Here is a 26,530-nt window from a genome sequence, read left to right on the forward strand (position 1 = left end):
GAACCAAAAGTGGTTTGTTGGAAATTAGGCTTAAGTGGTGGACAAAATAGTGTCCTCATCACTCCCTTTTGGGGCCCTTAAAAAGAGACTTTGGGGAAGGACAAATTTAAAGCTTTTTACCATCACTGCAGTGGTGACAGAAGAATTGCTTTGGTTTTATCAGTCTTTGATACTCCAGTGAGGACCCTTGAATATCACTGCACCAGTGCGGTCCCCAACCTGATACTTGTGATATCCTGCTCTGTCTTCCCCTCCTTTTTGTGCTACTTTCTTTCCTCTGTCTTCCCATGCCCTCCTCCCCCTCTGGTTTCTCTCTCAGCTTTTTACTGGACCCTGAAACCATCTGTACTGTATGCAGGCGTCCAATTTTTTTTCTTTTTTGGGGGGGGGGGGGAAGGGTGTGGAGGAGGGCCCCAGAGAGTTTCGTAGAGGAGGTCTATTCTCCCTAGCCCCAGATGGAGCTCTGCAGCAGCTCCAGTGGGATATGGAATGAATTCCGAAGCTGGGAGCAGCACAGCCTTTGGGGCAGGGCCTTTGTTTATAAACAGAGGCAGGGTGATTAAGATAGCAAAAGGCTTATCATTAAAGTAAATTAAGGATCATTAGATGATCCTGAAAGCACTGCCAGGCACTTCAGTTAAAAGATAGGAAACAAAGGGTAGGAATAAAAGGTGAGAGAGGTCAATAGTTGTGTCCCCCAGGGATCTGTACTGGGACCAGTCCTATTCAACATATTCATAAGTGATCTGGAAAAAGGGGTAAACAGTGAGGTGATAAAAATTTTCAGATGATACAAAATTACTCAAGATAGTTAACTCCAAAGCAGACTGCAAAGAGTTACAAAGGGATCTCACAAAACTGGATGACTGGGCAACACAACGACAGAAGAAATTCAGTGTTGATAAATTCAAAGTAATGCAGTTGGCAAAATATAAACCCAACTTTTCATACAAAATGATGGGGTCTAAATTACCTGAACCCGTCAATAAAGAGATCTTGGTGTCATTGTGGATAGTTCTCTGAAAACATCCACTCATTGTGCAGTGGAAATCAAAAAAGTTTAAAGAATATTGGGAATAATTAGGCAAGGGATAGCTAATAAAAGAAAAATATCATATTGCCTCTATATAAATCCATGGTACGCCAGCATATTGAATAGTGTGTGCAGATTTGGTCACCCCATCTCAAAAAAGATATACTGGATTTGGAAAAGATACAGAGAAGGGCAACAAATTATTAGGGGTATAGAATACCTTCTCTATGAGGAGAGATTAAAAAGACTGGCAATTTTCAGTTTGGAAAAGAGATGACTAAGTGATGGTATGATAGAGGTCTATAAAATCATGAATGGTGTGGGAAAATTGAATAAGGAAATGTTATTTACTCATTCACATAAGAACTAGAGGTCGCCAAATGAAATTAATAGGCAGCAGATTTAAAACAAAACAAAAGTATTTCTTCACAGTCAACCTGAGGACCTCTTTGCCAGGGGATGTCATAAAGGCCAAAACTAGAACAGGGTTCCAATAAGAACTAGATACATTCATGGAGGATAGGTCCAGCAATGGCTATTAGCCAGGGTGGGCAGGGATCCAACACCATGTCCGGCATGTCCCTCGCTTCTGTTTGCCAGAAGCTGGGAATGGGCAACAGGTCAACTTGATAATTGCCTGTTCTGTTCATTCCCTCTGAAGCACCTGGCATTGGCCAGTGTCAGAATACTGGATACGGGCTAGGTGGACCATTGTTCTTACCCAGTATGGCCATTCTGATGTTCTTATATGTATCTGCTCCCTTTTGTAACCCACTAGACCCTGCTTTCCTCCCAGAGCTGGGATAGAACCCAGGAGTCCTGATGGGGACTCTCTCCACATAGTTAGTAACAAAGTTAGAATATACATTAAAATGTTAAGCCTAACCAGTGTCCCTTAAGTGACTTGCCACAAGATGCCAGAACATGTTGTTGTTAGAGCTGAGTGGGTCTAATATTTAATTTTCTTTCTTTTATAAAGGAATTAGATACAGGGCTCCTGTCAGCTAATTGCTAAGTTATCTGCCAAAAAACTAGAGTTTTCAAGTGCCTAAATAGCCCCAGGAGTCACTGTTAAAGTTGCCCCCCCCCTTACAAAAATCTGAAATGGCGCTCCTGACTGCATGTTGAAATGAGACAATTCATCCAGCTCTGAGCAGCCTGAGAAAGACAACTGAAGGAGAAGGACCCATCCAGAAGAACCAGATGATATCCCTGACTGTGGAGGTGAGCCAGTGTCCAGAGCAACAGGTGTTGTGGCTGACCTGCCAGCCCAAAACATCTGTCCATTACCTACCAGCGACCCTGCATGCTGAGAACATCAACAGAATCTATATTCCCCCCATCATTACCATCATCTCCTCTCTCTCTCTCTGTCTGCTTTATCTAAGGAAGGAAATAGTCTATCATTCCCACTTTAAAATTGAAAAAAAAAAAAAAAAAAAAACCCAGAACTAACCCTTTCTTCCCCCCAAGAAGGACTGCTTAACTATATAAGAGACCTTAAGCACTATTCACTGAAGAAAGGGCATTGATACATTTGGATTAGGTTTGTCTTGCATAAACAATCAATTCCAGTTCTAATGCTGTTTACCTCACTTGGATTCTTTGTTCCTTTTGTGTGTTTCAGTGTATGTGACTCTTTATCCTGGTGCTTGCAGCACCCATCTGCAAGGTGCATGACTCTGGATCCTGTCCCTTTGTTCCAGCCTAAAATAGGGATTTGTGTTTTCCAGGCTAGATTTTTTTTAAGAATTCTTTTTTAAAGTTTGCACTGTTTTCTTGGCCATTCCATTTGACTATGGGATCAACAGACAATGTTTGGTGAATAAAGTCCAATTGTTTTGCAAAAGTTTAAAAGTAACTGGAGCAAAAATTGTGGTTCATTGTCACTAATGAGTTTCTCAGTATGTTATATCTTGCAAATAGACTTTCTCTGTCTTATGAGAGACATGTTTGTGATGTCCTGAAGCAAGCAGGCTTCTAAGTATTTGGAATAATAATCAACCAGAATAAAAATAATCTGTTCCTTGAAACTCAAACAGGTCCATGCCAAATTTCTGCCAAGCTCTATTTAGGACCTTATACAATAGCACTAATTCCTCTTGACTTTTGTTTCTGAAGGTTTGACATGTGTTACAAGACTGAAGCATGTCCTCAGTTTGACTATGCATGCCTGGCTAATAGACAACATCTCAAACTCTCTGCTTCCAGATGATTTTTATGAATAATAGCCAAGATCCCTTTTCTGAGACTTCTTGGTAGTATGACGGTCACTTTTAAAGATGTCAATTTTGCACATTTACTTCCTCTCTGTATAACCAATAAGCACATATCTCTTGTCCAGTTATCCTTGCAAAATAGTTGGTCTTCAGATTTGCGGGACAGCATCATTTTCAGTAGCTGATTGAAAAATTCCTTTGATTTCTGTTCTGAAATAGGCTAATAAGACATGGTAAGATGTATTGCAACATCAGCTTCCTCTAACTTACTCTTTCGTCATGAAATATGTATGTACTGGGTAAGGCATCAATGATTGTTAGCTCTTTCCCAATAATGTATGCAACTTCCAGTTGATATTTCTGGAGCATAATCAACCACTTTAAATCCTTGGAGGAGCACTGTATGAAGGGGTGGACAGTAACTCTGTTTATAGCAATGTCATTTGGTGGGAATAGTGTCCCAGCCTTTCCGTGAATGAAGACTTCTGATTCTCAAAGCTTCCCAGTGGAGCTCACATTGACATTCATAAATTGTGCTGTGTGGTCGAAGAGGGCCTGCATCACAATGGAGTAGGTACCCTTTGTGGTTTAATTACTCATGTGCTATTTGAGGAGTGCAAACTATGGACACGAGTCCAATCAATGGCCCCTGTGCATTTTGAAAACCCCATTCTTTCAAAGCCAGCAGTTATTTCACACACCTTATTGTCTTAGAAACCTCCACCACCACTTTCCTCATAGCTGACTTTCCAACACCAAACTGGTAGGCAACACCAGTCCAGAGTAGACAACTTCCAGACAGTTACAGAAACTCTTCTAAACCACCAAGGGGGCTGCCATGCATGTATCTTTACACTGGAGGGTTGGGGCACCCTGTGCACAAAGCTCCAGAAATGTAGCTTTCTTCATGCAAAATTTTTCTAGACCCATTGCTGGTCATCCTAGGTCTGCATCAAGATATGGTCCCACCCATCTGTGCTTGTGGCCCTGCTCCAGAAACACCACTCTATGTAAGGGGCATCATGGCTATTCCGAGTGTCATAAGTATAATAGAGAGAGAGCCCTTGGAGCATGGGGCCTGGTGCAAGGCCTGAGGCCTGAACAAAAGTCAGCAAAAGTCATGCACTGTCATAAAGGCTTCTGCCCATTGGAATTGGCAGCAACAAGGGCCGGGTTCAGTAGGAGTTCCTCTTGAACAATACAACACAAAACCGGCTCAAACCCCACTCAGTAACCTGGGACAATTACATACCACCCCTTGGGCGCCTCTAAGAGGCAATACTTCCCCTCTCACAAGCACAGAGTCTGAGTGTAGAAAAAAAAAAATTAATAAAAGGAGGGAAGTAATCCAGCATTAATTTGGGAAAACGCCACAAACAGGATTCATAAACATAAAACCATGAGCAAAAGCCCCACCCCAGAGTATGTTGGGCAGTGTCCTTTTGCCTCAGGTTCTTAAGTCCAGCAACCAAAAGTCCATTTAACATGCCTGTCCCTTTTCCGCACCCCACTCACAGTTGTTGTCTTGGGTCAGTGCAGGCCCAGAGTTCAGAGGTGTGTCTGCAGAGTTCACTTCCCACCCTGGGTGGAGTGGGTGGGGTAAGAAAGCACCTTACTCATGCCTCTGTCCAGGCATTCGCTCGCTGCTCCTCTCCACAGCCACCCTATTGGCCAATCAGTGCTTAGCTCCTTTCTGCCGGCCACCCTGCTGGCTGCTCCATTCCTCCACCCAATCACCACACTTCTTTGCCAGCTGCCCACCACACCTCTTTACCAGCCACCCTGCCAGCTGATTGCCAATCCACTGGGATGTCTTCCACTTAACACAGCACTCAGCAATTTCAGCTGTTCATGGAGAAACCTCACTGCTGGTGCACACAGGGCAGTCTCTTGCATCCCAAAACAGATTTAATGCATAAACCTGGGAATTGGTGATTTTAGCTCTGTGGTATATAATAAGACTCTCAATTGAATCTCAATCAGTTCTGTTATTCATAGGAAGGGCCAAATGGTGTCCAGGGCCCACACCACCAGGTGGTTGTACAACCCACATCCCTTGCCTAGCGAGTGCCATTTAGTTGAGGGTGAGTCCCTCAATCAGGGTAAGCCAAGTACAGTTCTGCTGTCCTTGATTCACACAACAAAGATAACAATGCTTTATTACTCCTGCCCCTATAACAAGGAGACAGGGGATTCAACACCAGCCAAAAGTGATCATTTGGGCAAACAATCCCATTATGGTGATGTCATAAATATAAAGGGAAGGGTAAACCCCTTTGAAATCCCTCCTGGCCAGGGGAAAGCTCCTCTCACCTGTAAAGGGTTAAGAAGCTAAAGGTAACCTCGCTGGCACCTGACCAAAATGACCAATGAGGAGACAAGATACTTTCAAAAGTTGGGAGGAGGGAGAGAAACAAAGGGTCTGTGTGTCTGTCTATAGTCTGTCTTTGTTGGGGATAGACCAGGAATGGAGTCTTAGAACTTTTAGTAAGTAATCTAGCTAGGTACGTGTTAGATTATGATTTCTTTAAATGGCTGAGAAAAGAACTGTGCTGAATACAATAACTATTTCTGTCTGTGTATCTTTTTTGTAACTTAAGGTTTTGCCTAGAGGGGTTCTCTATGTTTTTGAATCTAATTACCCTGTAAGGTATCTACCATCCTGATTTTACAGGGGGGATTTCTTTATTTCTATTTACTTCTATTTTTATTAAAAGTCTTCTTGTAAGAAAACTGAATGCTTTTTTCATTGTTCTCAGATCCAAGGGTTTGGGTCTGTGGTCACCTATGCAAATTGGTGAGGCTTTTTATCCAACATTTCCCAGGAAAGGGGGGGTGCAAGTGTTGGGAGGATTGTTCATTGTTCTTAAGATCCAAGGGTCTGGATCTGTAGTCACCTAGGCAAATTGGTGAGGCTTTTTACCAAACCTTGTCCAGGAAGTGGGGTGCAAGGTTTTTGGGAAGTATTTTGGGGGGAAAGACGCATCCAAACAGCTCTTCCCCAGTAACCAGTATTAGTTTGGTGGTGGTAGCGGCCAATCCAAGGACAAAGGGTGGAATATTTTGTACCTTTGGGGAAGTTTTGACCTAAGCTGGTAAAGATAAGCTTAGGAGGTTTTTCATGCAGGTCCCCACATCTGTACCCTAGAGTTCAGAGTAGGGGAGGAACCTTGACAGCTGAGCACCTAGGCAGGGTGGGTGTGCCTAAGCAAACAAGATCAGCTCCTGAAGTCCTTTTTCACAGCTCATTACTAGATGTCAGGGGAGAGCTCATTCAGACCCTGCTTACAGGTACATGAACTTGGCAAAGGTATGGCTAGCATTGCTAAAACTCCTAAAAAGTACTGGGTATTCATGTAAACGCATTCCTGGGAGATGGTACAGGAATACACCGACCCCAATTATGATGAGGACCAGGTGACAGGATAACGGAGGGGGATGTTTTGTTTGAACCAACAGGTACAAGGTGTAGCAATGGTAACTAGCCACGTCAGGATTGCAATATGTAACTCGTTTGTATCAGTGTATAAAAGAGAACCTCATAGAAGAGGTACCTCTGTGCAGCTGAGGGGGCAGCAGAGACTCCCACTGCTCACTGAGCTAGTCCACTATCAGAGGCATACATGTTAGCGTACGTGTAGTTCCTATGAGAGCTCCAGGACTGTACTTTGTTGACAATAAACCTGGCCGAGCATCTTCACCACTGAACTGAATCTGTGGCCTTTCTTTATGAGTAATATTGAGATGTTCTGAATTAGCAGTCGACACTGTCTGCTAGTGCTAACAACACTGGCTCAGCTCTAAACTCAAAAGGTCTGAGCAGCCGTAACAGCCTGCCAACAGTAACAACATTCTTAACAACACTAGTGACCCCAAAAGATCATGACCTAAAATGACAGAAAACTCTGAGTTAGGGAATCCTCTGATTCCCCACAGAAATGTGGAATGGGATCTGTAAAGCTAGGGCAGAAAAATAATAATAATAAAAATAAGAAATGTAGAATATTGCAAACTCTGGCCAAGGCTGTTAAGTGAGAAGACAAAAGGCAAAAAAATTGGCCCGGCAAGTAACAGAAACACAGAAAAAGTTAGAAGAAAAATGAGGCAACAAAAGCACTGGAAAGAATAGAAATTGGAAATATCTGAACATTAGAAAATCTGTGAAAAAGAGAAGTGTAGTTCCCCCATTATAAACCTTGGTGGGCAACAACAGACTTCAGATACTAAAGAATGGGGACAGAAATAGAAAAAGGTGTCCCAAGCAAAATTAAAAGGTGGAACATGTTGTGATTGGAATGACCAAGTCCAAGAGCCACCAAACAGTCCATGGGGAGGGGCCACCACACTGCAACCATCACCATATGATGAAAGCCAGGTTCCAGTAAAACCTAAACCAAGACCTAGACTGGTGCCTATTAGAATGGGAGAAGTAAGTGCACAGGAGGGAGAAGTAGCAAACAATTTCACTGGATTGGTAAATCAGATGAAGGAAAAAATGGAACCATTCACAGAACACATTAGGAGACAGGAGTGGCAACTTGATCACAGGGGAGTGGATCAAAAAAGAATTTCAAAGTGAAAAACCGAGAGCGAGCAGGTTAACACCTGGAGCATTTACGCATGGAGTTGCCCAGAAATGGTTAACCGCAGCAGGGAAGGGCACTTCTGCAATCCATTTGGCATGCAGACAAAAGCAACAAACAATAGGGGAACAAATTCAGATTTGCAAGAGCAGATAACAAACCCCACTCTTCTCTCAGAGCATGGATTGCGGATGAAGCTTTCCCTGGGGGAGGGTAGGTCCCTGTCCCACCTCTTCGTCCCGTGGCCCTATCCAGACTCCAGCACCACCAGTGTTTTCTCCAGGAATTGAAATTAGAGGGTGGGGAGGGGTGTTCGACTTTACAGGGGGAAAAGGGGAGTCAGGGCCGATGAGGGGTGAGACCGTGAGGGTGAAGGTGGGCTGTATGACACCATAGTAAAAACTGAAAAAATGTTTCATGACCATTTTATGAGATTTAACTCATGTTTTAAAATCATCACACAAATTAAAGTTGGCTACTCAAGCCTTCTATGAAGCACTACATTGACATCGTTCTTGGTTTCTTGTTATAATTTTGTACAACTCTGTTAATAAACCTCTTGAATGCAATGCATTCATCTTTGGTGGCTTCTCCTGTGTACGGTACTTCCATTCCTTCAATTGATATGCTCATTAATTCATTCACATGATCAGGCAGAATGCGACTGCTTTCAGAACACAAAATTCTATTTGATGATGAAAAAGAATGCTCAACTTTAGCTACTGTGACTGGAAGTAGCAAGAATTCCTACTTCTTTCATCCCAGGAAACATAGCATAAAGATCGGGACAAGCCACTAGTGATAATAAAAAAGAAGTTGAAGTCAAATCTTCATTCATTCGTCATGTGATATTCCACTCTGTGTTCAAATTCTCTATTCTGTCCTGAGCACAGGACAGCCCCATTGCTGGTAGTGCCTCACTCTACTCTCGGTGTTTTATAGGACAGGGATCTGTAAAAGCTACGTAGAGGTTGAGTAGAATCTAGAAGTCACTGTTGTAGATTTTTAAGAATCAACTCTGTGTACTTTTTCAGTTGTCTTAAACACTTCTTGTCCTCATCACTTAAGGATTCAATATAAATGCCTTCATTAGTCAACTTCTGGACTGAAGTATTTGCTTCTTCCAGTACTTTTTCAATGGATAGCTCTCTGATTGATCCAAATGTAGCCTCTATTGCGGGACAAAGATCTACTCCTGTTGTAGCAGATGCCTGGATGCCATTGTTTAATGGCCCAAGTGGTTTCAACAGTAGACTTACAAGAGAGAGAACGGCAATAGTCTTCTCTGAATGTAGTAGCAAAAGTAATCCACCAGCCTCACTACTTAGATCCATCCCATCTTGGTAGATACTTTCCAAAGCCAAAAAGAAAAGGAGACTAACCAATTTATTTGAGCATAAGCTTTCGTGAGCTACAGCTCACTTCATCAGATGCATACTGTGGAAAGTGTAGAAGATCTTTTTATACACACAAAGCATGAAAAAATACCTCCTCCCACCCCACTCTCCTGCTGGTAATAGCTTATCTAAAGTGATCACTCTCCTTACAATGTGTATGATAATCAAGCTGGGCCATTTCCAGCACAAATCCAGGTTTTCTCACCCCCCCCCCCCCCCACACACACACACAAACCCACTCTCCTGCTGGTAATAGCTTATCTAAAGTGACCAACCTGGATTTGTGCTGGAAATGGCCCACCTTGATTTTCATACACATTGTAAGGAGAGTGGTCACTTTGGATAAGCTATTACCAGCAGGAGAGTGGGGTGGGAGGAGGTATTGTTTCATGGTCTCTGTGTATATAATGTCTTCTGCAGTTTCCACAGTATGCATCCGATGAAGTGAGCTGTAGCTCACGAAAGCTTATGCTCAAATAAATTCGTTAGTCTCTAAGGTGCCACAAGTACTCCTTTTCTTTTTGCGAATACAGACTAACACAGCTGTTACTCTGAAACCTCTCCTTACAATGTGTATGATAATCAAGGTGGGCCATTTCCAGCACAAATCCAGGGTTTAACAAGAACGTCGGGGGGGGGGGTAGGAAAAAACAAGGGGAAATTCATTATGCAAGGTAACCTATTTCCCCTTGTTTTTTCCTACCCCCGCCCCCCCCCCCCAAGACGTTCTTGTTAAACCCTGGATTTGTGCTGGAAATGGCCCACCTTGATTATCATACACATTGTAAGGAGAGTGGTCACTTTAGATAAGCTATTACCAGCAGGAGAGTGGGGTGGGAGGAGGTATTTTTTTCATGCTTTGTGTGTATAAAAAGATCTTCTACACTTTCCACAGTATGCATCCGATGAAGTGAGCTGTAGCTCATGAAAGGTTATGCTCAAATAAATTGGTTAGTCTCTAAGGTGCCACAAGTACTCCTTTTCTTTTTGTGAATACAGACTAACACGGCTGTTACTCTGAAACCTTTCCAAAGCCATTAATAATGGCTGGAGGAATTTTAAGACAACAGCCAAGTATCGCTCGTGAGAAAGCCAGAGGGTTTTCCCAGGTAGGACTAATTTAAACTTCAGTCCCAGTGTCTCGTCTATATTTTCCAAGATATTCAGTCTTTTTGGACTCTTGCTGAAAAAAGAATATAATGAAGACATTAAATGTATAGCTTTTTTAATGTCTTTTGAAGAGTCTGCAGCTAGTACTAGCGCTAGTTGGAGTAGATGGCCTCTGCAGTGTGTCTAGGAGAGATTAGGGTTACACTTTTCTCTGAGCAAAGCTTGTGCTCCACCATGTCTTCCAGAGGAGTTTGCAGCTCCATCAAATGCACAAGCAGCCATCTGTTTGGGGTCCAATTGACAGGCATTTAATTCTTCTAAGATGTGGGTTGTCACAGATGCAGTCAATCTGCCTTCTATAACTTGAACATCTAGAAATGCATCTCCTGGCCTGCCACTGACATCCAGATAACATACCCAATGACTTAATACTTGATGCCCATTTGCATCGGTGCATTCATCAGCCTGGTATGCAAATTTCTTGAATGTGGCAAGAGAGTTCTTCACTTTTTCAACTGAGTCTTTCACTGTTGCACCATGTGTGTCTAGCCAGTCAGTTGAGTTTCTTGCAGAAAGATAGTGAGCATTTGCTGGTCTTGTTCAGAACCAGTGTTCAACTTCAGGATGAACAAGTGACAATGCACTTAACTTTGACCTCCAGTTTGTAGTGTGTGGTATCTCTTGCCAAAATAGAAAGTATGATGCCACAGCCATGTTTGTTCACATGAACCGTGTTGTGTCTCCAGCATTCTTAACAGCCTCATTAACACTCACTGGTGTTGTCCTTGGTCGGTGGAGACTCAGAGGTCAGAGATGTTTTCACATAAGTTTACCTCCCAGGTGGGGGGCAAGAAGGCACCTTGCTCGTTCCTCCAGCTGCTCACTGTTTGCTCTGGCCACTGTTTGTTGTGCCACTGTTCACTCCATCGCTCTATTGCCAATGGCCCTGCACAGTCACCTTCTGCTGCCACCTGCCAGTGTGACCTCTGTGAGTTGGTCTCTTGAGGTTCCACCCAGCTCTCAGTGATTTCAGCTGAGCTCTCAGTGGGGGAACCTCACTGCTCGTGCAGACTGGGCCATCTCTTCCACAGAAAGAGGGGGCGGGAATTCAGGGGGCGTGTAGGGAAATCCCTGATCCCCTGCCCTGCCTTCACTCAGCCCCCTCCCTGCTCGGCCCCCCTTCTGCCTAGTCCCTCGTCATCCCCCCACGCTGTGAGACACCCCCCCCACCTGCTGTTCGCCACATCCCTCCTCACTCTCCCACCCCAGACCTCCCCCCACGTGCCACAAGATCCCCTTGCCTGCTGCTGGCTCGCTGGGTCCCGCCTCACTCCCCCACTGGTTGCGAGACCCACATCCGCCACTCACCTCCTCACTCTCCCGCCAAAGCCACCCAACCTACTGCAAGACCCCGTTGCCTGCCGTTGGCTCGCTGGGTCCCTCCTCACTCCCCTACCGGCCATGAGACCCACATCCACTGCTCCCCTCCTCGCTCCCCTGCCGGTATGCTGCTTGCCTCCTCACTCCCCAGCCAGACCCCCCTCCCATCCACTGTAAGACCCCCACTCGCCTCCTCACTCACCCACCAGACCTCTCCCACCCACCACAAGACCCCTTCACCTGCTGCTGGCTCACTGGGACCCTTCTCACTCACCCACCAGCCACGAGACCCCCACCCACTACTCGCCTCCTCACCCCCCCGTCTGCCTTCTGCTCCCCTCCTCACCACTTGCCAGACCTCCGCTGTATGCAGCTAAAGACCCTGCCAGCCCGCCACTCACCTCCTCACTCCCCTGCCCACTCACGCTCGCCTCCTCACCCCCACACCTGCCCACAGCTCGCCTCCTCGCTCCCCCGCCCACAGCAAGACCCCCGCACGCCTGCTGCTTACTTCCTCACCACTCGCCAGACCTCCCCCATATGCAGCTAGAGACCCCGCCAGCCCACCACTCACCTCCTTGCTCCCCTGCCCACCCACACTCGCCTTCTTACCCCTACACCTGCCCACTGCTCGCCTCCTCATCATCCTGCCCACAGCAAGACCCCCGCTGCTCACCTCCTTGCTCCCCCAGTCCCACCTGCCCACACACCACTGGCCTCCTCGCTCCCTCAACTGCCATTGGCTTCCTCACTCCTCTGCCCACCACTGGCTCACCGTGTCCCTCCAGACTCCCCAACCCCTGTGGGGAAGGGGAGTGAGGAGGGACACGGCGAGCAGCTGGGACCTTCAGAGAGGGGGAGATGGAGTGGAGGAGAGGAGGAATACTTACCAGGCAGGCAGCAGCAGCAGGTGGTGGGGGCTTTGGGGAAGGGGCATAGCAGGGAGGGGAAGAGGCAGGGCCACCACAACCCACGTGTCCGGTGGCGGATCAGCGGCAACTGCACCAGGGAAAGCTTAGCCTTCCCTGGCCTATTATATCCACCACCCATGGCTCAGAGCCAGGATAAAAACCATATGCATGAGTTCCCAACCCACAGCTTTAACCCACAGAGCCCCACTCCTTTTCCCAAAGCTAATAATATAACCTTCTTTCTCAAATATTTTTACGTACCAGTTAAGTTTTCCTTTATATCCCCTCTCAGTTTGCTCACTGCTGCTGCCTGTACTTTAAGATAACTTGATAGAGTTAATTATTCTCTCTTGGCTCAGGTCTCCCTCCTTTCTAGGTTGCTTTTTCTGCCCCACCGCCCACTTCCCAACTTCTCTTCACTTCTGCCCTCTCTTTGTTTTAAAAGTTATAGTTATTACAGAAAACTCCAACACTAAAAAAGATGAAGGAACTGAAAACAAAACAAAACTTTACTTTAAATAAGTCCAGTAACGTAATCATTTTAACCCTTCAGGAATGCAACAGCTGGAAATACTCCTAACTTTCTAGAAGATATGGTTGCAAAGCAACAGAAATGCAGACTCTGATTCTAATCCTAACCACTGACTAATATTTGAAACATGGGCTTTCCTTATTTCCATCTAGCAAAGTTTTAAAATAAAGTTTATATAAAGTAATGGAAAATGCCTTAAGTTACTAAATTAATACAACTTGGGCAAATAACTTAATATGCATTTTTATCAATTCGTATTAAAAAAATTTAATAAAAAGGTAAACATCTAAATAAGCAAGTTATTAACTCTTTTTTATCTGTTTGCTAAAATGCTTTACTTTAATAATAAAGCTCTTACTGCCTTTCTTGTATAATTATGTATACAATTCTGCCAGCATTCATCTTTAGTTTTAAGTTTGTCCTGTATGTAATGTATGTTGTTCTTTGTTGGTGTGTGTGTGTCATGTGACTACTTTTTGTTTTAATTTTGTTGCAACAAAATTCAATTGTATACTTTTTTAATATAAGTGGTACCACACTATACTAATATTATGATTGGGGTATAACTATCATAATATTATTAACCAATTATTTTTTTTGAAAAGCTCAAAAGACCTCAGTTATAAATATCTGTACATATATCTTTGCCTCAACAAATAATACAATTGCAAACAAAAAGAATTCTCTTTTATTAATCACAGTTTTTTTATTTTTTTAAAAAATGTAAGGGAATACCTCAACATTAATGCAAAGGTAAAGAAAAGAGAAGAGTGAGGGAGGATTAGATAGCAGCCTTCAATTACCTGAAGTGGGGTTCCAAAGAGGATGGAGCTAGGCTGTTCTCAGTGGCGGCAGATGACAGAACAAGACGCAATGGTCTCAAATTGCGGTGTGGGAGGTCTAGGTTGGATATTCAAAAACACTATTTCACTAGGAGGGTGGTGAAGCACTGGAATGGGTTACCTAGGGAGGCGGTGGAATCTCCATCCTTAGAGGTTTTTAAGGCCCGGCTTGAAAATGTCTTGTCTGGGATAATTTAGTTGGTGTTGGTCCTGCTTTGAGCAGGGGATTGGACTAGATAACCTCCTGAGGTCTCTTCCAACCCTAATATTCTATTATTCTATTCTCTCTGTTTTCAGCTTTTCATAGAGCAGCCTCCCCTCCCCTAGTAATAATCAGAACCCTCTAGAGACTACACATAAAGATCCTCCCTCTCTATTCTCCCCTCTGGTGGCACTGGGGGGAATATGGCTAGATTGCTTCCCTCCTTCCTGAGCAGAGAGAAATCTCCAGAGCCAATGAGCCAGAGTCCCAGTGAAATATGCCCCCTGCTGCTATTTACAGCCCTGAACCAGAATTATTTTAGCAAGGGATGGATTTTTCTGCTAAAGCTGCAGTCAAGAAATTGCAGAACAAAACTGAGCCTGACAGTACGGAACCATTCTCCTATCGCTGAGTGATATGGGCAGGATGGGGCCAAAAAGGGAAAATCCAATCTGTAAGGCCTTGTCTACATGGGATAGTTATTATAGTAGAACTTTAGTATTTTTGGCATAAACTGCCTTGAGTTCAGAAATAAGAGTTCTTTTTGATTTATCCAGTATCTTTTCCCACTTTAATTAATCCTCTTTGGAATTGGCATTACTCTATTCCACAATGAGTTCTAGTGGTATAAGGTTCATGTACATATGTCTCTATTTTGGATTAACTACCCCACTTCTGGCAGTCCTCCCACTGCTATCCCACATGGCAATGCTTCACACCCATGTGAGTCTGCATGGTGAACTCTGTGCCCACTACTGGTCCAAGATGATCTGCACCAGAGGACATCTCCCCATTTAAATGCTGGCTCATAGCCATGTGCACCCCTGTATGAGTCCTACTTGTGAAGAGTTCACATAGGCAGTCACATACCCATTATAACAACTATTTCCCCTGCTTCTGTGTAGTCCCATCTGGTGGTCCTGGATTGCCTTGCCTTCTGGGGAGAGAAGCACACAGAATCATAGAATATCAGGGTTAGAGTCATAGAATCATAGAATATCAGGGTTGGAAGGGACCTCAGGAGGTCATCTAGTCCAACCACCTGCTCAAAACCAGGACCCATCCCCAATTAAATCATCCCAGCCAGGGCTTTGTCAAGCCTGACCTTAAAAACTTCTAAGGAAGGAGATTCCACCACCTCCCTAGGCAACGCATTCCAGTGTTTCACCACCCTCCTAGTGAAAAAGTTTTTCCTAATATCCAACCTAAACCTCCCCCACTGCAACTTGAGACCATTACTCCTTGTCCTGTCCTCTTCCACCACTGAGAATAGTCTAGAACCATCCTCTCTGGAACCACCTCTCAGGTAGTTGAAAGCAGCTATCAAATCCCCCCTCATTCTTCTCTTCCGCAGACTAAACAATCCCAGTTCCCTCAGCCTCTCGTCATAAGACATGTGCTCCAGACCCCTAATCATTTTTGTTGCCCTTCGCTGGACTCTCTCCAATTTCTCCACATCCTTCTTGTAGTGTGGGGCCCAAAACTGGACACAGTACTCCAGATGAGGCCTCACCAATGTCGAATAGAGGGGGACGATCACGTCCCTCGATCTGCTGGCTATGCCCCTACTTATACATCCCAAAATGCCGTTGGCCTTCTTGGCAACAAGGGCACACTGCTGACTCATATCCAACTTCTCGTCCACTGTCACCCCTAGGTCCTTTTCCGCAGAACTGCTACCTAGCCATTCGGTCCCTAGTCTGTAGCTGTGCATTGGGTTCTTCCGTCCTAAGTGCAGAACCCTGCACTTATCCTTATTGAACCTCATCAGATTTCTTTTGGCCCAATCCTCCAATTTTTCTAGGTCCCTCTGTATCCTATCCCTACCCTCCAGCGTATCTACCACTCCTCCCAGTTTAGTATCGTCCGCAAATTTGCTGAGAGTGCAATCCACACCATCCTCCAGATCATTTATGAAGATATTGAACAAAACCGGCCCCAGGACCGACCCCTGGGGCACTCCACTTGATACCGGCTGCCAACTAGACATGGAGCCATTGATCACTACCCGTTGAGCCCGACAATCTAGCCAACTTTCTACCCACCTTATAGTGCATTCATCCAGCCCATACTTCTTTAACTTGCTGACAAGAATACTGTGGGAGACCGTGTCAAAAGCTTTGCTAAAGTCAAGATACAATACATCCACTGCTTTCCCTTCATCCACAGAACCAGTAATCTCATCATAGAAGGCGATCAGATTAGTCAGGCATGACCTTCCCTTGGTGAATCCATGCTGACTGTTCCTGATCACTTTCCTCTCATGTAAGTGCTTCAGGATTGATTCTTTGAGGACCTGCTCCATGATTTTTCTGGGGACTGAAGTGAGGCTCACTGGCCTGTAGTTCCCAGGATCCTCCTCCCCCCCTTTTTTAAAGATGGGCACTACATTAGCCTTTTTCCAGTCATTCGGGACCTCCCCTGATCGCCATGAGTTTTCACAGATAATGGCCAATGGCTCTGCAATCACATCCACCAACTCCTTTAGCACTCTCAGATGCAGCGCATCCGGTCCCATGGACTTGTGCTTGTCCAGCTTTTCTAAATAGTCCCAGACCACTTCTTTCTCCACAGAGGGCTGTTCACCTCCTCCCCATGCTGTGCTGCCCAGTGCAGTAGTCTGGGAGCTGACCTTGTTCGTGAAGACAGAGGCAAAAAAGCATTGAGTACATTAGCTTTTTCCACATCCTCTGTCACCAGGTTGCCTCCCCCGTTCAGTAAGGGGCCCACACTTTCCCTGACTTTCTTCTTGTTGCTAACATACCTGAAGAAATCCTTCTTATTACTCCTAACATCTCTTGCTAGCTGCAACTCCAGGTGTGATTTGGCCTTCCTGATTTCACTCCTGCATGCCCGAACAATATCTTTATACTCTTCCCTGGTCATTTGTCCAATCTTCAACTTCTTGTAAGCTTCTTTTTTGTGTTTAAGATCAGCAAGGATTTCACTGTTAAGCCAAGCTGGTCGCCTGCCATATTTACTATTCTTTCTACACATCTGGATGGTTTGTCCCCATCACTTCAGTAAGGATTCTTTAAAATACAGCCAGCTCTCCTGGACTCCTTTCCCCCTATTGTTGTTCTCCCAGGGGATCCTGCCCATCAGTTCCCTGAGGCTGTCAAAGTCTGCTTTTCTGAAGTCCAGGGTCCGTATTCTGCTGCTCTCCTTTCTTCCCTGTGTCAGGATCCTAAACTTGACCATCTCATGGTCACTGCCTCCCAGGTTCCCATCCACTTTAGCTTCCCCTACTAATTCTTCCCGGTTTTTGAGCAGCAGGTCAAGAAGAGCTTTGCCCCCAGTTGGTTCCTCCAGCACTTGCACCAGGAAATTGTCCCCTACACTTTCCAAAAACTTCCTGGATTGTCTGTGCATTGCTGTATTGCTCTCCCAGTAGATATCAGGGTGATTGAAGTCTCCCATGAGAACCAGGGCCTGCGATCTAGTAACTTCTGTGAGTTGCCAGAAGAAAGCTCATCCACCTCATCCCCCTGGTCTGGTGGTCTATAGCAAACTCCCACCATGACATCACCCTTGTTGCTCATACTTCTAAACTTAATCCAGAGACTCTCAGGCTTTTCTGCAGTTTCATACCGGAGCTCTGAGCAGTCATACCGCTCTCCTACATACAATGCAACTCCCCCACCTTTTCTGCCCTGCCTGTCCTTCCTGAACAGTTTATATCCATCCATGACACTACTCCAGTCATGTGAGTTATCCCACCAAGTATCTGTTATTCCAATCACATCATAATTCCTTGACTGTGCCAGGACTTCTAGTACTCCCTTCTTGTTTCCCAGGCTTCTTGCATTTGTGTATAGGCACTTGAGATAACTCGCTGATCATCCCGTTTTCTCAGTATGAGGCAGGAGCCCTCCCTTCTCACGCTGTCCTGCTTGTGCTTCCTCCCAGTATCCCACCTGCCCACTTACCTCAGGGCTTTCATCCTTCCCCCGATGAACCTAGTTAAAGCCTGTCCATGTGAATACGTGTCAGCAGAATGCCAGGATCTGTGCACGCCTGGCAGAGCACATGCAGGAGAAGGGTCATTCCTAAGACATGGCTCAATGTTGCACCAAAGAAATCTCCAGCCAAGCCCGCTGACAGCAATTCTGGGCCCCAAGGCAGCACAGTCAATGGGCTCCCACGCACGCACAAGCTGCGCCCGCATGGACATGATCCACCTGACATTTGTGCGGTGCTGGTACCCAGCAAGCTGCTGGCTGTGCTGCTGGGCATGCTCTTCCAGCACAGCCAGGACTTCCACGTGTCCGCCCAGTAGGATTGGCAACTGTCTAATTGCGCAAACCCAAAGACCCTTGCCCCGCCCCTTCTCCAAGGCCCCACCTCCTGCTCACTCCATCCCCCCTCTCCGTCGCTCGCTCTCCCCCACCGGGGGCAGGGGGTTGGAGTGTGGGAGGGGTGCAGGCTCTGGGAGGGAATTTGGGTGCAGGAGGGGGTGTGGGTGCGGGCTCTAGGTGGGGGCAGGGGTTTGGGGTGCAGGAGGGGGTCAGCATTTACCTTGGGCAGCTCCCGAAAGCAACCAGCACATCCCCTCTGGCATCAGCTCCTAGGCACGGGGCCCTGGGGGTCTCCGTGCGCTGCTGCCCATAAGCATTGCCCCTGCAGCTCCCATTGGCTGCCATTCCCGGCCAATGAGAGCTGGGAAGTCAGAGCTTGGGGCGGGGCAGCGTGCAGAGACCCCCTCCCCAGGGGCCACAGCGACGTGCCAGCGGCTTCCTAGAGCAGTGCGGAGTGAGGGCGGGCAGGAAGCCTGCCTTAGCCCTGCTGCGCTGCTGGCGGTGGCAAGGGGCTCCTGGGCCCCTGGACATTTGCGTCCTTTGCTCCACCCCCATCGGCGGGCCTGTCTCCACCAGTGCTACAAGAACACAAAGGACAAGAATTCAGGATACTGGGACCCCCTTTCACTCTCTCAGATGGCAGGCCCTGCCCATTCCACTCCTTCCACCTAGACAAGAAGAACAGTTTCCACCTACACCTTTTTGTGAGCCCACCAGCATAGCCATGTGTGCACTCATCACTTTGGGTATGTTCTGCCACATGTCCATAGGTTTGAAATTTGTCCTGTGTTGTGTTAAATGGATACTTTTTTTTTAATCATGTACAACTCAGCTGAAAAATTTCACTGAGGTACAGCTCCCCTCATAAAATCAATTAATAAAATCTTCACAGAGTCACTGAATTCTTTTCCTTAGTTAAAGCACATTCATTTTATACTACTACACTCTGCCATCAAAGTAGGAGCACAACATATCCCTGACCCCGTGTCTCTTACCACTTGGGTCACCTTGTAAAGGCCCATTTCTGGATCTTACGAACAGCCAGACAAGTCCCTCCACCTCTACTTCCCAGTCATCTGCTCTCACAGATGTTGTGAGGAACACACCAAGCACTTATCACAAGATAAAGGCATTGCTCAACAGTCTCTAGCTTTGTCAGCAGGTTTCTCCTCCTTCCCTTCAGTCTTCCAAATTACAACTCCACTACACTTCTGCAGCTACTCGGGGTATAGCTATATAGCACCTTTCTCATGTCCAAGTATACAGAAAAATGGTTTATTAACAGGGATGCAGAGGGTAAGCTAAATATATTGGATGACAGGTAATTTTCAAAGTAAAATTACTAAATAATTATCAAAATTCATAATTGGGAGAAAATTAATATAATCATAAATTACTTGCTTCTCATATGTTGAGTTCAGGAAAATCAGACCAAAAAATGGAATTATTTATTATGATTATTAATCAGACTGCGCTCAGAAAGTAACCACATAAAAATTTACCAAGGATTCTTTTTTCTATACACTAAGGGATGTCCCAAAATAAACAATTGAAATTGACTTTAAATAAAGAAACACTTATTTAAGTAAGCAAAAATAAGAGAAGGAACCAACAAGCAATTGAATGAACAAAGATTATGTGAATGAGATTCATCAGATTAAAAAAAAAGTAAATAAATTGGCTGATAAAATGTAGTAACTGTTAAAACAACCTCTTAACTAAACTTGAAATTCTAAAACAAAGGAAATTAAAACAAATTCGGTTAACTATATAGGATGGACTAGTGTTACAAAACTGAGTATAAAACTGAAACATCTATGGGCATTTAACTCAATGATATTCACTTAATTAAAATTCACTAGTAGCTAAGCATTAACAACAGAATTCAACAAGTAGACAGAAATATCAGAAAACCAAATATTAACTCAATCACATAACTAGATTAAAACTAATTAATTTGATATTAAATCTTTTAAATTAATTAAAAACATATTTGGACAAAACTAGATAAATTGGATAGGACATCAAATTGAATATAGTGTAAATTTAACAAAAGCTAGCAAAACAATGACTTTTTACTTCTGTATTAAGAAAGTAACTTTGTGAAGCTAAGGATCATTCTGAAGGCAAATTCAAATGTATATAATTATTATAGCTCAAAATTCAGCATTGTTTAGATACGTTTCTAGCTAGAAATGGCTGCAATGAAACATACAAAAGCTGGGGGTTCAAGAATCACAGGACTGGAAGGGACCTCGAGAGGTCATCTAGTCCAGTCCCTTGCAACAGTGTAAAACAGAGGGGATTAACTCAGATTTTATGGAATTAGTAGGCAATTTTATAAGTATGAAATATCAGAAAGCAATTTGAGTAACCAAAGTTTTCAAATTAAAGTTAATCAAGCAGGTTTAGGGAGTGTTCTTAGAAAGTTGATAGGCAGATAGTGTACTGCAGGGGGAGATTTTGGTGTTTGAGTTAATAGGTAGAGGAGAGAGAGATTGTTCAAGATAATTCCACAGAAAAACACTAATATTCATATATAGAAAGAGAACTATCATAAAGTACCCTGCTTTTGGTATTTAAAGTAGACAAAGAAAATAGGAATTAGTTAAATTCATAAACCAAGATTGGAATGAGACTACTGTGTAGTGTGAGGTATTAACACATTATATTATTCTGTAGTTAAAAATACACAGCACAACTGAAATTAGCATAAAAGTATTCTGAAGTATAGAACACACACAAATAAAGATTGTAGTGAGATTTTGAAGTTAGAAGACAGCTTTCCTCACTCACACATACAGAGTAATGATACAAGAGTGAGAGATCAAAGGACTTGCAAGTAATTGTCACTCACACTTGTAAAAAACAGAACAGTCACAGGGGTTAAGTGTAAAATACAGGACAGAGTAGAACAGTGAACAACAAAGTTACAAGTTCTCAGTAGCAGTTACAGTTAGGAACTGAGCTGAAAGAGAACAAAAAGTAATCAAACAATGAATTTCCATAAAAATATGAAAAGGAGTACTTGTGGCACCTTAAAGACTAACCAATTTATTTGAGCATAAGCTTTCGTGAGCTACAGCTCAATTTATTTGAGCATAAGCTTTCGTGAGCTACAGCTCACTTCATCCAATGAAGTGCGCTGTAGCTCACGAAAGCTTATGCTCAAATAAATTGGTTAGTCTCTAAGGTGCCACACGTACTCCTTTTCTTTTTGCGAATACAGACTAACACGGCTGTTACTCTGAAACCTGTCATAAAAATATAACAACACAATAAGAACAGCTGAACTTTAGTTATGTTCTCATCAAACCAAAAAGATTTGAAGGGTAGCTCTATTAAGCAGTAAACTAAGTGAAGTGACATCAACATTACAGACGCAAGGTGTGAAGAATAACTCTGGCAGCTACAGTGGAAAGCATGCGGTTTAATCAGCACCAGCTCAGTTTTAGTCTATGCCTACACTATGGACCTTACAGCAGCACAGCTGTACCACAGCAGCTGCGCCGCTGTAATGTCTCCTGTATAGACAGTCCATGCCGGCGGGAGAGAGCTTTCCCACCAGCATAATTAAACCACCCCCAATGAGCGGCGGTAGCTGCGTCGGCGGGAGACCGTCTCCACCGACATAGTGCTGTCCACACTGATGCTTCTGTCAGTGAGACTTATGTTGGTCAGGGGTGTGTTTTTTTCCCACACCCCTGAGCCACACAATTTTTGCTGACAAAAGTGCTAGTGTAGACAAAGCCTCAGTTACAATGTTGTCATTTTCAAATTCTATTAGCCCAGTTATGCTCTTCAGAGTATTTCCCCCAATCTTAAACTGCTTTAAGGCTCGATTTTTTAAATCACTATTGCTAGTGAAATTCTTTTTTCTTTTGCACCATTTGAAATTAGGAAATATTTTATAGTTGGAAGTAAGTTGTTAGGTTTATATGAGTTTGGTATTTTCCAATTAAGAGCGCCTAAGAGCCCAAGAGTCTGGTTTAATGGAAAAGAACTCAACTCCAATGGGTTCAGTGTTCTAGGAAAACAATAATTATTCTCTCCAAGGTCAAATTCTGACTTCCTTTAAAGCACAGAAATTCCCTATAGAATTTTAGCAATAAGAATTGAAATCTTTCTGCACTTTTAAGTAGGTAGAATTTCTCACCCTTCGTTCCATTGTTCGGTGTGCAGTCTTCTTCATGGTGGAAGTTAGGATAACGTCAATGTAAGGAGTCATTAGAGCAAAGGACCTGGAGACAAGGTTACCACCTGACAGGTAGGTGATCTCACCACAAGACTATTGAGTTAGTCTCACTTTCTTTCTCTGGCCCAATGACTAAGTATTTATATACAGTGGAACTGTTTTACTGGGATAGACCGAGTGAGTCCCACAGCCAGACTTGCTCTGTGGCTAGGGTACTACTCTGAGAGTGGGCAGATCCATGTTCAAATTCTTTTACCTCATCAGGTGGAGGGGGGACTTGAACTAAGGATCTTCCACATCTGTGCTAAAGGTTACAAAGAATGTTGTCTTCCTCCTCCTCAATCCCCCGTTGTTTTGTGCTGAGTTACATGGCCTCTGAACATGCCTAACAGAACATGCCCCATCATGAATTGCAAGACCAGGGAGGCGCCTATCTCTGTGAGAGGGATGGGGCTTAGACCACACCACTTTCATTGGCATGTCCCATTGGCTAGCTTTGGTGGCTCCCCACCTGCTGGCCTTTGTGAATCACAATCTAAAATGCCTATATCACCCCATTCATTTTCTATGGAGCCTAGCCTGCTAACTCAGGCTTTGTGGATCCCAGCGTGGTATCTGTGATTTTCTAGGTACCTAAAAGTTAGGTATTGCAATCCTCAAGTGTCACAGCACCTCAGTCCCTTGGAGCATCGAGGTCTAAAACACTATCAAGTATAAATTAGAAGTCACATTCTATAAAATGAAGCTGGTTCTAGGTCAGGGGGAGTCAATAGGTCAACCATAGGCCAAATCCGGGCCACCAGACACTTTTGAATGGGCCCCAAAAATCTTTTTGTTATTGTTGTTTTTTATTATTATTATTTGCTCTGAAGCCTGAACCTTGACTATACTTTGACCAAGAAATCTGGACCTTGATAAAAATAATTGACTACCCCTGTGAGAACATCAAAAGTAAAACTGGGAGATGAAGGAGGATGTTCACAGTTTCTTGAGAAGTCATAAATCAAATGCAGTTACAATGTGCAAATCTTATCTAAGCCTCTTGCTCTGCATGGCTCTGTCCCAGGAAGATGTTTTCATTTTCTGCTTTAATAAACATTTCATGTCCTAGTTACATAGCCACTACAGCCTGGCCTGACTCTTTAAAATTCATGGGAATCAGAAAAGGTCCTTCACTTGGCCCAATCCTAGCCAGGACATTTCTAGGGTGTGTGTCCTATGTGGATTCTCTTATGTGTACTGAGGTTTGAGCTGTGCCGGAAGTCTTTCCCACAGTCAGTGCACTTATAGGGTTTCTCACCACTGTGGAGTCTCTTATGTGACAGAAGGTGTGAGCTGCTTCTAAAGCTTTTCCCACACTCATTGCATGTGTAAGGTCTCTCACCTGTGTGGGATCTCTGGTGATTAGAAAGGGCTGAGTTGTTATAGAAACTTTTCCCACAGTGAAGACACTTGTAGGGTCTCTCTCCACTGTGGATTCTTTGATGTTCAGAAAGGGCTGAGCTTGCACGGAAGCTTTTCCCACATTCGGAGCACTTAAAGGGTTTCTCCCCTGTGTGGATCCTCTGGTGAGTAGTAAGGGTTGACCTGCGAGTGAAGCTTTTCCCACATTCAGGGCAGTTATATGGTTTCTCTCCTGTGTGGGTTGTATGATGTGATCGAAGGTGTGAGAGGCAACTAAAGGTTTTCCCACACTCATTGCATTTATAGGGTCTCTCCCCTGTGTGGGTTCTCTGATGATCATTGAGTTCTACACTGTAACTGAAGCTTTTCCCACAGTCAGGGCAGCTATAGGGTTTCTCTCCTGTGTGAATTCTCTGATGCTTAATAAGGGATGAACTTTGACTGAAGCTTTTCCCACACTCATTGCATTGGTAGGGTCTCTCTCCTGTATGGGTTCTCTGATGTGATAGAAGGTTTGAGCTCTGAATGAAGCTTTTCCCGCAAGTAGGGCATTCATAGGGTTTCTCCCCTGTGTGGGTTCTCTGATGTGATAGAAGATTTGAGCTCACACGGAAGCTTTTCCCACACTCACTGCATTCATAAGGTTTCTCTCCTGTGTGGATTCTTTGATGCTGAATAAGGGTTGAGCTCCGACTGAAGCCTTTCCCACAGTCAGGGCAGTTATAGGTCTTCTTTCGTTCGTGGACTGTACGATGTGTAATTAGGGCTGAGCTCTGTTTGAATCTTTTCCCACAGTCCAGGCATGTGTAGGGTCTCTCTCCTGTATGGGTTCTCTGGTGTCTAGTAAGTTGTGATCTGCACCGGAAACTTTTCCTACAGTCACCGCATGTGTAGGGTGTCTTACCAATGGGGATTCTCTGTTGAACAGTGTCTTTGTTTTTCTTGATCCATATTTTCTGGTCAGAGGATTTACACTGTCTCTGCCCCGGCTGGTTTTCTTGCATGCAAAAGTCAGTGCAGGCCAGAGGGGCAGCATCTCCATGCTCAGGAATCTGGGAAGCCTCCCCTTCAGATCTTCCTGATGTCCTGTGCGGTTCCAATTGCTCAGGATGTTCCTGATTCTCCTCCTTGTTCTCATTCACCATCCTATCACCTGCTGAGACAAAGAGAATCCAGACACAAGTCATTCCCTGTGCCAGGGAGAAAGGGAACCTCAGAAAGAGGAACAGCAAAGGGCAGAACAAACCAAAGTAACTGCTGAGGAGATTGAAATATCAGCAGCTGAACCCTACCCACCTCCAAAACCTGCCCCAGAGGAGAGAGAGAGGAGGGGACCTATCCTTCAAATATAGATGAAGGCAGGGGCTGAAGGGTCAGACAGCCTTGATGAAAATGCCTAAGTGACATCTGCCATGAGGATTCAATAATTGGTTTCTGATTCCTCACCTGTGTAGGCATCTCTCAGAATCCCCCATTCCTGGAGACTGGGGACCCACAGTTTCTCCTCTCGTTCCAGCCAGGAGGTCACACTGGGTTTGGAAACTGGAAATCCTGCATCGGTGGGGGAAGGAAATAAGTGCTGATCTTGTTCATTAAGTGAGTGCTGTTACTACTTCCAGATCCAGGAGCTGAATAAGCAACCCAGAAAGGGTCCTTCCTCTCCCCACCCCCACACTACAAGAATTGAGCTATAAATCAGTCAGATCCCTTGACACGCTGGTCTAGACCAAGGGTTCATCCATTCTGCCTAGGGAATTGCCATAACATATTTCTCTAGGGAGATGAGCAGAATCATTTTGCTCTCTAGACATATGGGGTACAATCAAGTCTCCATCACTGCCAAATATACCACCCTCTTCCAACACACACAAGTCACTCCCTAACACAAGCCAGACGTGGAAGATACCTTGTGATCTTATTGGGCTGGGGATTATGTCTCATTATGTCTAAGGCTATGATTTTGTCATGGAGGTCGTGGAAGTCACGGAATCTATGACTTCCAGAGACCTCCATGACTTCAGCCCACGGTGGCTCGGAGCTGTGGAGTCCCCCAACTGCCCTTGGTGGCTCAGATCCAGGTGGCCACTGAGTGTGGGGGGAGATCCGAGCCGCCATGGGCGGTGAGGGAACCCCACAGTTCATGACCACCGTGGGCAGTGAGGGCCTCCCGCAGCTCTGAGCAATGAGTGGTGGGGGGACCCTGGAGCTCCAAGTGTCAGGAATGGTGGGTCCCCCAGACTGCCCAACCACCATGGGCGGTGGGGAACTCCAGAGCCCCAGCAGCGATGGGTGCTGGAGCCTTCTCCCTCCCCATTTTGTCATGGATATTTTTAGTAAAATCATGGACAGGTCTCCGGTTTCCATGAATTCTTCCTTATTGCCTGTAACTTTTACTAAAAATATCCATGACAAAATCTGAAACTT

The 26,530-nt window shown here is 44.7% G+C and overlaps 1 protein-coding gene across 1 annotated transcript in view; it reads right to left on the reverse strand.

The window, feature by feature from the left end:
- The window catches only part of LOC144275303 (uncharacterized), a 97,394-nt gene that overhangs the window by 67,620 nt on the left and 3,244 nt on the right, over positions 1–26,530 (reverse strand). Inside the window, exons 2-3 of the mRNA XM_077834517.1 lie at positions 25,553–25,657; positions 23,924–25,259 (exon numbers count right to left, since the gene is read on the reverse strand). Coding sequence (XP_077690643.1) covers positions 23,924–25,259; positions 25,553–25,657 — 1,441 coding nt within the window. The remainder of the gene's footprint in view (positions 1–23,923; positions 25,260–25,552; positions 25,658–26,530) is intronic.

Source organism: Eretmochelys imbricata, chromosome 14, assembly GCF_965152235.1.
Source record: "Eretmochelys imbricata isolate rEreImb1 chromosome 14, rEreImb1.hap1, whole genome shotgun sequence".
Taxonomy (NCBI): domain Eukaryota; kingdom Metazoa; phylum Chordata; order Testudines; family Cheloniidae; genus Eretmochelys; species Eretmochelys imbricata.